Here is a 14,062-nt window from a genome sequence, read left to right as displayed (position 1 = left end):
AACAGCTAAACAAAAGAACCACAGAGAATGAAGGGCTTCCTTAAAGTCAAAGGCAGGCATTAATGCTCACTTCTGTTTACATAAGATTTATGGCTTGTTGTCCCAGATAGAATATCATTTAATAGTTAAGATTTTGATTCAAATTCCTACAAATAATTCAATTTTAAATAAGAAAAATGTAATAAGAAATTTCTTCCACAGCATTTTACTGTGGAAATCTAGTGTGTGTGTGTGTGTGTGTGTGTGTGTGTGTGTGTGCTGTGTCAGTTGTCATGTGTTTTCTCAAGTGCATTAACATATATCTACACTATCAGGTGCTCCTAGTGCTAGGACCAGTCATACAGGTGTGTCAGCTTTTATACAACTCCATCCTGTTAATGTCAACCATTACACATTATTTACTATTCAAATGAGATGGTTTCCATCTATAAAGTTAGAACTGCTGTTTCTGATGCATACTCATAGGGTTTGTTCATAGAGTGTATGTCCATTTTTGTGGTATAACATTTTAAGCAACCCCATTCAAAGCAGACAAATTAAAAGAACATATTTTACAGGTAATGTTTGTGTCCTGTAAAATACACAAGCATTACCTGTAAAAGAGTGCCCTGGCCTTGACCCAGTAATAAAGATATTTCAGTGAACAGCTGACATGGTGTTAAGTTTATTGATTCATGAGTCATTCATTTTTTAGTCATATAGTATACAATAAATCCTTGATAAGTTATAGGTTAATTTGCAACAAGCACTTTAGCAGTCCTAACAGATCAGTGTTGGCTGTATGATTTGGTATGATTAAATTTCGAATGAGATTTTAAACCGAGGTCCTGATTCTCTGTGGTTATTAAAATTCACCCATTGGCCCTTATCTATCATGGTCCCTAATAATCTCCATCCCTGAATTGGCTACATCACTCTCCTCTCCTATCCATCATTAGCTGGTGTGTGGTGGGCATTCTGGCGTTCTCTCTCTCTCTCTCTCTCTCTCTCTCTCTCTCTATATATATATATATATATATACACACACACACACACACACACACACACACACATTTTTGTATTTATAAAACTGATTTATAAAAATTACCTTTCTCGCTTCTTAAGAATACTAACCTGAAGATTCACATTCCATTGAGTCTAAAGAAATAAAAAGACCTTGGTTAATATATATATATATATATATATATATATATATATATATATATATATATATATATATATATAATTCAAATAAAGCATTTATACAATAAAGAAAACTTCTTTAGCAGAAGGCTGTGCACAAAAACCACAACTAGCCTTTCAAAACAGTGTTTCCCAAAAGAACATTAAACATCACAAAAACAGCAAAAAGTAATATGAATATAAGTCAATACTTAGAAACATAAGTAATATCTTAAGAAATATGCCATACTTACAAGATACAAATTGAGTTTGTGAAACCTGTGAATTAAGATACTGCTTTAATGTTATTTAGGGCACAGGAAAGGTAGGGCACAGGAAATATTTTAAACAACCGGACTGCATAATATATGCAATAAAGAATACTTTCTTCTGAAAGAATTGTCTGATCTTTTTCTATGTCTAACACAGGGTTTGAATAAGAAACCAATTAGTCAACCTCTGTTTTAATGGGTGTGCAACAAACAGTGATGAGTGGCATTATAACCACTGTAAATTCTCTTTTAATAACTGGAATATTTTATTTATTAAAAAATGGACTTGCACTTTTGCATGAAACAGCCATTAAACGAAAAATATATTCTTATTAAACCAAATGTGGAATATAGATTTATTTATTGATTATCGTGATTATCCCTACAGATTAGATACGACTGAAAGCGTTTGTTTGTGGAAATTAGATAGCTTTATTTGAAGTTTTGATGTGTTGTGATTAATGACAACAAAATGACTAGACCAGCCACTTCAGAGAATGAAAAATTTAAAATAATACTCCATGATCCACCCAGATCGGGCAGGGGACAAATAGCCTACAAATAGCCTACAGTACAGCCAGTTCCCACACCCACTTGTCCGATTGATCAAGGCGCTGTGCTTCTGCGTCACGTGACCGGTATTCCAAACTGTGCGAAAAGCAGATGGAAATTACGAAAACACACACAGCAGGGAGTGTAAGTTACGATTCGACTGTGTGTCATTTGTGTTTTCTGGGTGGTGTTTGTTTTTAAGAGTTCACATTGGCTAGGACAAGAGCGCATGTCTATTTGTCTGCTACCTTTCTGGGTCATGTGATCAGGAGGTGGGTCCAGCAAGCCTCTAACACGACAGGTAAAAACAAGGTGAGTGACGACCGTGCGCAACATCGAGAGTTAGATACACGGAAGCATTTACTACCATGACTGGGAGCAACCTCACTCGACTTTATGCTAACTGACCACTTGTTGCCGTGTGTTGTATTTGAAAACAGAACATTGACACAGGACGGACGTAGTTTTGCCGGCTACCAGCGCGATGCTGAACCCAATAAGTAGCGGGCGCAAAACGCTGGGGAAGCTTGCGACGCGCCTGGAGGAGGTGAAGAACCCATGGCGGCCCACTTCCTCGTTAGAGCTTAGCCATAATGAAGCGGCGCGTCTCGCCATGGACGCGCTTCTCGAGTCCGGAGAGAACGAATACCGGCAGGTTTTGACTGAGGAGAAAGAACTCAATTTTCTCTCCGCGCTAGAAATTCGCTATATTACCGAGCATGAGGCAAAGACCGAGAATCCCAAGAACACCTCTAATGGAGTGGGAGACTTTGGAGAAGGAGACACGGCTTCAGAGCTCACCTCGGGAACTTATTTCCCCATGTTGTCAGATGAAGAGCCGCCCATGCTGGAGCTCGGCTGGCCCGAAGTGCCCAACCGTCAAGGGCCCTGCGAGACCAAGATATACTTCCAAAGAGACAAGTTGCAAAATATCAAAGATTTGGTTCGGTCGCTAATCAGTAAGGCCAAGAAGGTAAGAAAAATACAGTGTGCATATGTAACACGTCCTCACGAGCTAATTCCTGTAAAGAGTTCATAAAAGGCTGGTGAAAATTAGTAGACTTTAAATTTCCACAAGCCAGAGCTAGTCTTTCTTGTTTTTGTTTTTGTTTTTGTTTTTTTGTAGTTGGGTTTTTTTGTGTGTGTTTTTGTTGTTGGTATATACAAGTTGTAACGTTAGTAAGCCATCCCACGTCTCACTCTTCATACCTCCAACAATAGCGCTGTTCAGTTCATTACACTTCAGTGTTTTGAGGTCAATTCATGCTTACTTTTGGTCATAGTCACTCAAACTTGAGGTGAGCAAAAAAAAAAAATTGTTTTTGACTTTCAAAAGTGTATATAAAAAAAGACGTCACTTATTATGTAAAAAAAAAAAAAAAAACGTTGCTAGATATGATTGTTCAGATTATTTAGCAGTTTTTTTTTTTTTTTTTTACAGTGAGTAGACGGGATCAATCTGATGCTAGGTTAGCCTTGATCTATAGCCACCATTAGAACATGTCAGTTTAATTTGCCCTGTGAACCTGGTATAAAATTGGCACAGAACGTGCTCACAATCATTGATATTGTGGTATCACCTCCTAGGTTTCTGATAATAGTAATAAATGTTATTGTAAATTTATTATTCTATAGTTATTCATCACATACAAAATATTATTTATGTGACATTATGTGTTTACTAAGCATAAGTGTAAACGTGTGTTTCTACTAACATACTGGATTCACATGCTAGTGTGAGGCAGCATAAACACACAATACCACTCCTCCCAGATCTCCTCAGACCTCCAGATCTACCCCCACTGTTTGTTTGTTTGGGTTTTTGTTGTTGTTGTTGTTGTTGTTGTTGTTGTTGTTAAGTTGTATTTGGGTTCGAATTAGAAATTGGAAAAATCTATATTTACATTAACTTGTAATCTTATGTGTTAAAATCCTTTGTGACAACTTTTTCACAAGTGCACACCCTTTACTTAACTGTTTATAACTCCAGACTGAAATAAGATATGAAAATTTAATAAATACAAATTATGTGCTGGAGTTGTCATTCTTTAATTTGGTATGACATTTATTGCACAGTAATTTGTCACACCCAAGAAATGGCGAAAACAGCATTACAACTTGCACCACTGTGCACCACCTCTATCACTGTAGATGCTCATTGTTTACACCCCCCCCCCCCCAACCTGTGCACAGTATGTGTTAATATGACTGTTTGCTTATCTTATACCTGAAGTGATAATTACTTCCTGAAACTTAAAGTACAGCTATTATGGTTTTTCAAATATTACTTTTAATATTTTAAATATTATTTTTATTTTTTTAATATAAAAAATAATATTTTCAAATATTATTATATATAGCTGATTGTAAAATGTAAAGTCTTCAAAGTTTCAAAAAGCAAAGTGCATGACAAACAGGGTTATTGACACCCACAAGAAGGAACCGATTCTGAACAGCTGAAATGAGTCGTTAGTAATTCCAGACTTACTTCCTGTACTAAACTATGTAGGTTTGTAACAAAAAGCCCTGCCTCTGGTCTTCATCAGCTGCTCGCAAACAGACGGAGCTGAAACTTGTTATGGTAATGGTCATTTCCTTTTTGAAGCACGCTGACAGCGGTAGACCAATCACAACAGACTTGGACATCTGACCAATCAGAGTAGAGTATACTCTCTGAAAGGAGGAGTTTGTATGAGACCTTTAAAACAAAATTAGTCATAATAGATGAAACCATAATAGGTGCGCTTTAAACAGTGGCCTTAACATTTTGACTGAGTTAATTGTTCTTTATAAAGTGACTGATTTTATAAAGTAACATAGCATATGATACTAAACAAATTGCTTCTGGCAGCATTGCAGTTTTTCAGTTCAACTCAATGTGTTATTTGGTTCACAGTATTTATATTTGGTCCCCCCCCCCATATATAAATAGGGTATTAACCTGACCTGTACACACGAGTCTAGCCACTATTTTACGTGAAAGTTACTTAGTAGGCTGTTGAAATTGCAGTTGGTATTTGTAGTTTCAAAAAGTTGCGTGTTAGTATTTTACAGTATGAGTACTGCAATTTGTGTTCTGTGTGTATAGTCTGTGTCCTTGTCATTTCTGTTGTTTATTGTACTATTGAAACAGAACAATTTCCCTTAGGGATTAATCAATCAATCTGTCTGTCTGAATATATTCCATTCAGATCTCATTCAAACCAGTTCCACATTCTGGATTATTCCATATATTTTGTTAAATAATTTGATGAATCTTTTAGTAGTGCAAAACTACAACCGTATCATGACGGGCCCTTAGAAGAGAGCTGTCAAACACTAAAGAGTACAGTATTTATTGTGCATCCTATATTTTCCCTATGTGTGCAGGTCATTGCCTTGGTCATGGACGTTTTCACCGATGTGGACTTGTTCTGTGACTTGCTTGAGGCCTCTCTCAAGCGCAAGGTTTCTGTGTATATTCTTCTTGATGAGAAGAATCTCAGTTATTTCACTGACATGTGCAATTCGTTAGACATCCAGCACTCACACTTAAATGTAAGTCAAGACTTCATCACTGGAATTGAAATTTAAATTAATTCTTTGATTGTGGATTTTACTTTTATTTACGCAGATATTCTGTACACAAATTTTGTTAAGTGCTTGGAAAGCCTGTCTTATTTATTTAGCATTATACATGAATTAGTCATACTATTCTGCATAAGTGGAGAAGAACGTATGAAAGGATGTATTCTGGTGTGAATTTCATGACATCAGTCAAAGTCTGTTGTATTACAACAATACATCAAACAATCTGCTGTAAAAAGATTTCCAGCATGTGTATTGTAGTAGATCTTGCGTCATGCACCCTGCCTCAGCTGCCCAGTGTGATCTTTTAAGGTGGATTTATAATGCAATATTCTATATGGAGTGATATACTGCAGTGAAAGTTAATGTAATTGCATTCCGCAGAATATGCGGATACGAAGTGTATGTGGAGACACATATTGCACCAAAAGTGGGAAGAAATTTACAGGACAGGTGCAGGAAAAATTCATGATCATTGACTGCGAGGAAGTAATAGCTGGATCGTACAGGTAAGATTTTCCCACTCAAGTTAAATTAATGTTCACTTTTATGCTATTACATCTCAGTAACATAAAAATACAGTTAATCCAACAGAATCAAACCATGTAACTGCTAATTATAGTATCAGTAATAAACAAGCTTTGGTTTACCATCTTTACCATCAAGTATTATTATTTTTAAGTATGGGCTATAGCTGAGCAGCCTAAACTACCTTATAGAAAAGATCTGTCCCTGCGATGACGAGACTATAAATATGTCATAAAACGAGTAGTTTGTTTTTATAAACTTGACAAAGGTCTGTGAGGAAGTGAAGGGGTGTGAGTGGAACTTTACTTTGACCCAGCAAACATGTGGGGATTTAAGAGCTTAGCATTGAAAATATGCCAATTTGGCAACTCCCAGGCCCAGTGTGCAGTAGCAATCTACTATGGTCTTATTTCTTTCTGTCATTGTTATCTGTACAATACAATAATTGTTACGTTGATACTGAGACCAGGTATTGTATTAAAAAGGCCAATACCAAAATGATGATGATAAAAATTAAACAGTTCTCATTCTCAGACATTTATCTCACTCTTTAAAAGACTGCACCGTTTATACCATCTATTTGTTGAGTAACTCTAGAAGTATATATATAAAATGTGTATATATACAGTATCTCACAAAAGTGAGTATACCCCTCACATTTTTGTAAATATTTGATTATATCTTTTCATGTGACACTGAAGAAATGACACTTTGCTACAATGTAAAGTAGTGAGTGTACAGCTTGTGTAACAGTGTAAATTTGCTGTCCCCTCAAAATAACTCAACACACAGCCATTAATGTCTAAACCGCTAGCAGCAAAAGTGAGTACACCCCTAAGTGAAAATGTCCAAATTGGGCCCAAAGTGTCAATATTTTGTGTGGCCACCATTATTTTCCAGCACTGCCTTAACCCTCTTGGGCATGGAGTTCACCAGAGCTTCACAGGTTGCCACTGGAGTCCTCTTCCACTCATCTATGATGACATCACGGAGCTGGTGGATGTTAGAGACCTCGTGCTCCTCCACCTTCCATTTGAGGATGCCGCACAGATACTCAATAGGGTCTAGGTCTGGAGACATGCTTGGCCAGTCCATCACTTTCAGCCTCAGCTTCTTTAGCAAGGCAGTGGTCGTCTTGGAGGTGTGTTTGGGGTCATTATCATGCTGGAATGCTGCCCTCCGGTCCAGTCTCTGCTTCAGTATGTCATGGTACATGTTGGCATTCATGGTTCCCTCAATGAACTGTAGCCCCCCAGTGCCGGCAGCACTCATGCAGCCCCAGACCATGACACTCCCACCACCATGCTTGACTGTAGGCAAGACACACTTGTCTTTGTACCCATCACCTGGTTGCCACCACACACGCTTGACACCATCTGAACCAAATAAGTTTATCTTGGTCTCATCAGACCACAGGACATAGTTTCAGTGATCCATGTCCTTAGTCTGCTTATCTTCAGCAAACTGTTTGCGGGCTTTCTTGTGCATCATCTTTCGAGGAGGCTTCCATCTGGGATGACAGCCATGCAGACCAATTTGATGCAGTGTGCGGCGTATGGTCTGAGCACTGACAGGCTGACCCCCACCCCTTCAACCTCTGCAGCAATGCTGGCAGCACTTATACGTCTATTTCCTAAAGACAACCTCTGGATATGACGCTGAGCACGTGCACTCAACTTCTCTGGTCGACCATGGCGAGGCCTGTTCTGAGTGGAACCTGTCCTGTTAAACCGCTGTATGGTCTTGGCCACCGTGCTGCAGCTCAGTGTCAGGGTCTTGGCAATCTTGTTATAGCCTGGGCCATCTTTATGTAGAGCAGCAATTCTTTTTTTCAGATCCTCAGAGTGTTATTTGCCATGAGGTGCCATGTTGAACTTCCAGTGACCAGTATGAGGGAGTGTGAGAGCTATGACACCAAATTTAATACACCTGCTCCCCATTCACACCTGAGACCTTGTAACACTAACAAGTCACATGACACCTGGAAGGGAAAATGGCTAATTGGGCCCAATTTGGACATTTTCACTTAGGGGTATACTCACTTTTGTTGCCAGCGGTTTAGACATTAATGGCTGTGTGCTGAGTTATTTTGAGGGGACAGCAAATTTACACTGTTATACAAGCTGTACACTCACTAGTTTACATTGTACCAAAGTGTCATTTCTTCAGTGTTGTCACATGAAAAGATATAATCAAATATTTACAAAAATGTGGGTGGTGTACTCACTTTTGTGAGATACTGTGTGTGTGTATGTATGTGTATATTTACACACACACATTTTATATTTTTTATATATATATATATATATATATATATATATATATATATATATATATATATATATATATATATAATATAATATAATATAATATAATATAATATAAATTCACAGTATTCACAGCGCTTCACGTTTTCCACATTTTTTATGTTACAGCCTTATTCCAAAATGGATTAAATTCATTATTTTCCCCAACATTCTACAAACAATACCCCATGATGACAGTGTGATAGAAGTTTGTTTGAAATCTTTGCAAATTTATTAAAAATAAAAAACTGAAAAAGCACATGTACATAAGTATAAGTTTACATAGTGGGTGAGGCTTATTTATATGTGGGGGGGAAAATTTGTATAATAGCCTACGCAGGCAGCTATTGGTGACAATGGAATACTGGTAAAAGAGATAATATTAGAAATCTTTAAATGCTGTGTGTGCAATGAGGGGGGGGGCACATGGGTTTTTTTTGTTTGTTTGTTTGTTTTTTTTTTTTTTTAAAAAGTGTCATATGAACAACTGTGAAAAGGGTACACAGCCCATATGGATAAAAAATGAGTTGCAACTATGTGGAGTGACTGTGATCAGATCTTTTTGGCTTTTGTGGCCCTTTGCACCATCAAATTCTGATCATGCTATATTGGTTTTATTGGGGTTTTTGTATAATTTTCATTTTTTCCAGTAGTAAGTGTTGCTTTGCTCTCCTGAATGGCATTTGCAGACAAAATATGCCCTCAGCCTTACATTTCACATGAAAATTCCAAACACATTATACATCAATATGATGTCCAGTATCAAAACAAATAAAACATAAGGCATTCTTGAAATGAAGCTATAGTTTTCATTAATGAGCATTTATACACTGCCTTGTCAAAAAAAGGTATCTGTTTGGATTTAAATAAGCACATATTTAAGAGCCTATTATTGGATCCTTATTGCAGTGATTACTATGTTTCAGCTGGCAACAAGTCTTTTAACCCTAACTGATGCAGTGTGTAGCTCTCATTTCTTAAACAAGCTTGTCAGAAGACATTTCCCATGGTCTTGGAAAAGATGTTCCTGTGTTTCAGAAAGGGGCAAATTATTGGCCTGCATCAAGCAAAGAAAACAACTAAGAAGATTGCTGAAATCCCTGGAATTGAGTTAACAACTGGCCAACACATTACTGAAACCTGGAAAGAGAGTGGTGAACTGTCAACTTTGAGGAAGAATTGTGGTTGGAAAAATTAATGTTTAAAATGCTTGGTGAAGTCACCGTAAAAAATCGACAGTAGAACACATGGCTATGTTTAATAATTAAAGTAAGAGCATTTGTGAATGCACAATGCAATGAGAATTTACAGCCCTGGGATTAAACAGCTGCGTGGCCTAATCAGGCTAATCAGATAAAAACGACTTCAATTTGCTTGTGAGCATACAGCTTGGATTGTGGAGCAATGGAAAAAGGTCATCTGATGAGTCCAGATTTACCCTATTCCAAAGCGATGGATGCATCAGGGTAAGAAGGGAAGTGCATGAAGCAATGCACCCATCATGCATAGTGCCTACTTTACAAGCCTCTGGAGGAAGTGTTATGAGCTGGGGTTGCTTCAATTGGTAATTTCTAGGCTTAGCAACATTATGCGGCAATAAAATGAAGTCAGCCGAGTACCTGAATGTACTGAATGACCAGGTTATCCCATCAATGGATTTTTTTTTTTTCCCCCCCTTTCCTGATGGCACAGGCATATTCCAGGATGACAATGCCAAGATTCTTTGGGCTCAAATTGTGAGAGTGGTTCGGGGACCATGAAGAATAATTTTCACACATGAATTGGCCACCACAGAGCCCTGACCTTAACCCCATTGAAAGGATTTAGGATGTGCTGGAGAAGAATTTACAGAGTGGTTTGACTCTCCCGTCCTCTACAAGATCTTGGCCAAAAATGTATGCAACTCTGAATGGAAATAAATGTCATGTTGCACAAGGTTGTTGAAACAGTGATGAATGCACACTATAATCAAAGCTTGATTAGGATGTGTGACCCTTAAAGGTTTTTTTTTTTCCTCTGTAATTTTTTTCCATAAAGAAATCACACTGAGAAATTCAAAACCCCCAGAAAAGCATGGAGCTCTGCTTTATTGAATAAATATAACATGCAAATGTATTTATTGGTTCATCAGATTATTATAAATATAAAGTACCACTAAATACATAATAAAACCATTTACATAATAAAAATGTTTACTTAAGCTCAGTGTGAGCATGGCCACAGGTTAAAGTGTACCTTGATTAACATGGAGGGGTCAGCATTACTGCTTTAGTGGGGTTTTACTCATTTTAACACCTGACATTTAGAGACCAGCCCCTGGAAGTTAATATAATACTTGAGAATATGCTCATTGACTGCATTTACATGGACAACAATAATCCACTCTTAATCTAATTAAGACCATAATTTGATTAAGAAACTACCATGTAAACAGCAACCTTAATCTAATTATGGTCATGATCTAATTAAGCTCTAATCGAATTAAGATAGGTGAATTACTCCTGTTTTAATTGTATTATGGACGTGCATTACAGACATGTAAACACCTTAATCACATTATGAACGTCGTGTGAGCGTTTTCACCGCATTTTGCGACAGGACACGATCACACACGGTAGTTTTACGTTTTACGGCAAACGAGAGTTCGGCTGTGTCCCAAACTGCATACTTGCCTACTATAGGCCTGTAGTGGGGAAAAATACATGCATCTCGGCTACCATACAGTAGGTAAGTATGCGATTTGAGACACAGCCCACGGCTTCAAGCAGTCGTCTGTTTGCACGTATAGCATGACAAATAATTAACCGCAATTGAAGCGTTCGTAAAAATTTAAATAAAAACACCCAAAACTGTATACGGTACCATAACGAAGATGAACTGTATGTTGATGCGTGAAATTCTGGAGGGACGTCGGACGGCATGGCGCGGTGACGTTATGACGCGGGCTCTTAATCTAATTATGATCAATAACATGTAAAACGGGTACATGACAGGAGTATTCTAAAAGCGACTCATGTAAACACCTTAATCACATTATTACCTTACTTAGATTAAGGTCAATAATTAGATTATTGCTGTCCATGTAAACGTAGTCACTGTCTCTTTTGAGCTGTCAAACTACACAGCTCTGTCATCTACCTGCAAGTAAGCATTCTATCATAGCAGCTTTTGATGGCTTAACTTTCTGTCATTATGTCAGTGTATGGTTGGCCAGTATGACAAGGGGAATATACAGTACCCTCTGAAAGTATTGGAACAGCAAGGCCAATTCTATTGTTTTTGCTATATATTGAAAATGTTTGGGTTTGAAATAAAAAAGATGAATATGAAAACAAAACAAACAATGGCTGAAAGAAGCTGCAGTGCAAGCCTGGAAAAGCAACACACACAAAAAAAAATGCAACAGTTTGGTGATGTCAGTGAGTCACTGTCTTGAGGCAGTTATATCAAGCAAGGGGTATGCAGCCAAACATTAAGCATTTTTTACTTTGACACTCTGTTCCTATACTTTTGCACACCTAACAATTGGTTGGTCTGCCACCAAAGGTGCTATGTTCTAAGCTGTTTAACACCTCTAGATATGAAAGAAATTAATATGAAATATGAATATGTAAATAGGAAGAAATGAAAGCTGGAATTCTGATCTGTCATCTCATATTGATCTTTTGATCTCAAACTTAAATGTCTTCAATGTATAGTGAAAAAAATAGAATTGGCTTTTTTTCTCTTCCAATACTTTCAGAAGGGACTGTAGGCCAGTGTTCTCTGTTCTTTCTCTGTAGGCTATTTGCCTACCAGTCTCCATTGGTACAGAACATCTACATAATTGTTCACTTTAATATAGTTTTAGTTTGTTTGTACTGTTCAGAAGGTCCACACACATAATCTGCATGGCATATTGGCATATTCTGTGGTGTTCTAATGTTCATTCTTCTCTTCCAGTTTTACCTGGCTGTCTGCTCAGGTGCACAGCAACATGATTTTGCACTTTTCAGGAGGCATTGCTGAAAGTTTTGATCGGGAATTTCGTTGCCTCTATGCAGACTCTCAAATCATTGAGCGCTTCAATAACCCCGATGAGGAAGGGCTTCACTACTATAATTACAACATGGTGGTGCCCAACATGGACTTTTACCAAGACAGAAGAACTAGAGAGAGGGAGAGGGTATGCTCAGAACACTCCAGTAGCCAGTCCAGCAACAGCGTCTCCAGCATTAAAGCAGCTCCAGGTTTAACGGCTCAAGTCTACAAGGTCACCCAGGAAAAGGAGGACACTGGCACAATCAAGAGCTCGGAGAAGCGGGGTGTTTCAAATTCAGGACTTCATATGCCTCAAGGCAGTCACATTGGCAGAGGATTCCACAATGATTCCCTGCAGAATCCAGTAGTGGAATGTTCAACGTCTGGAGTGGAATGGGCCAAAGCAGGAGCCTTCCAAACCAACCTTGCAGGACCAACATCCAAATTTCAAGCCCTGGATCTCTATGACCACAATTACATTGCTGCCAAAGCACAACCAAATCCTCTAATGGAGAACAAAACACCCAAAGTACGTAGCCCTACCAGTCCTTTTTTTAACAAACTCACTGATCTCTTCTCCTCTTCAGCCAGAGACAAGGACCCCTATGAATTATATAGACCGCCTCCATATAGTACAGCTTTTGGGGGTCCAGATCTCTCACAAAATGAACCCGAAAGTAGTCAAAGTCCTCCTCCACCAGTGACTTTGCCCAAGGAACGAGTAGGCCAGGATGGCAGAATCACCCGAGGGGATGAGAAGCGCATGACATTGGGACACAGCAAACTGGACCTGGTCAACCGCTACAACAAGATGAAATCAAAGCAGGTGTACAGCCGCTTCGAACTGAAGAACAACTGACCTTTATATCACACCTGGCCTCATTTACTTGATGTAGGTTTTCTTGTAATACCTCTTGGGCAAGCCAGCTTAAATTCTAGTGGAATGTGGTATTGCGTGTATTTTTATTTATTTATTATATATATATATATATATATATATATATATATATATATATATATATATATATATATATATATATAATATAATATATACACACACACACACACAACAGAAGGAAAGAAAAATGAAAGGTCTTTGTTGGCAGCCTGTAGACTTTGACTTTATAAAAAAAAAAAAAAAAAACAGGTTTACAATTCACAGTTTGTACTGTATAATTAAGTGTTGTATATGAGAGTCTGGTGTATAGCGTTACTTTATTGGTGCTTTTTCTGACATTCAGGGTGTTGTTTCAACAATACCACATATAATTGTGTGGCAAACGAGAGTGATGGTAAAAAGATGGTATTAATCTCTTAAGTGGAGCAGTTCTTTCCTTTATTTGGGATATTCCATTGCAAAGTTTGTAGTCTTCCAGATGTTCATGTGTATTTATACTAGCCATTCTGTGACTTTCAACTTTTAAGAAACTATAGTCACTTAAACATCTAACATGCTTCTATATATCTATACTGCAGTATAGATCAGTTTAAGTGCGAGTGTGAATGTATTGGTTATTTATGTGAGGTTGAAGCAAAAAAATCTGTTTATAGTAATGGGTCAAACTGACACAAACACTTTAACTATGTTTCAGTGCAATTATGACATAATGTGCATTGTGATTCATTTGACAGTTAAATAAGTGTTCAAAAGCCAAT

General features: G+C 37.7%; 1 protein-coding gene across 1 annotated transcript; it reads left to right on the top strand.

Annotated features, from left to right (window-relative positions):
- Positions 1–1,714: 1,714 nt before the first annotated feature.
- On the top strand, positions 1,715–13,359 carry fam83c (family with sequence similarity 83 member C). The gene is made up of 5 exons (XM_053636755.1): positions 1,715–2,297; positions 2,426–2,958; positions 5,355–5,522; positions 5,937–6,061; positions 12,329–13,359. The coding sequence occupies exons 2-5, from the start codon at positions 2,470–2,472 to the stop codon at positions 13,263–13,265; spliced, it is 1,719 nt and encodes a 572-aa protein (XP_053492730.1). The 5' UTR covers positions 1,715–2,297; positions 2,426–2,469; the 3' UTR covers positions 13,266–13,359.
- The last annotated feature ends 703 nt before the right edge of the window (positions 13,360–14,062 follow it).

This window comes from Ictalurus furcatus, chromosome 11, assembly GCF_023375685.1.
Source record: "Ictalurus furcatus strain D&B chromosome 11, Billie_1.0, whole genome shotgun sequence".
In the NCBI taxonomy this organism is placed as follows: domain Eukaryota; kingdom Metazoa; phylum Chordata; class Actinopteri; order Siluriformes; family Ictaluridae; genus Ictalurus; species Ictalurus furcatus.
Note: the sequence above shows the minus strand (reverse complement) of the source record. Positions and strands in the feature narration are given on the sequence as shown.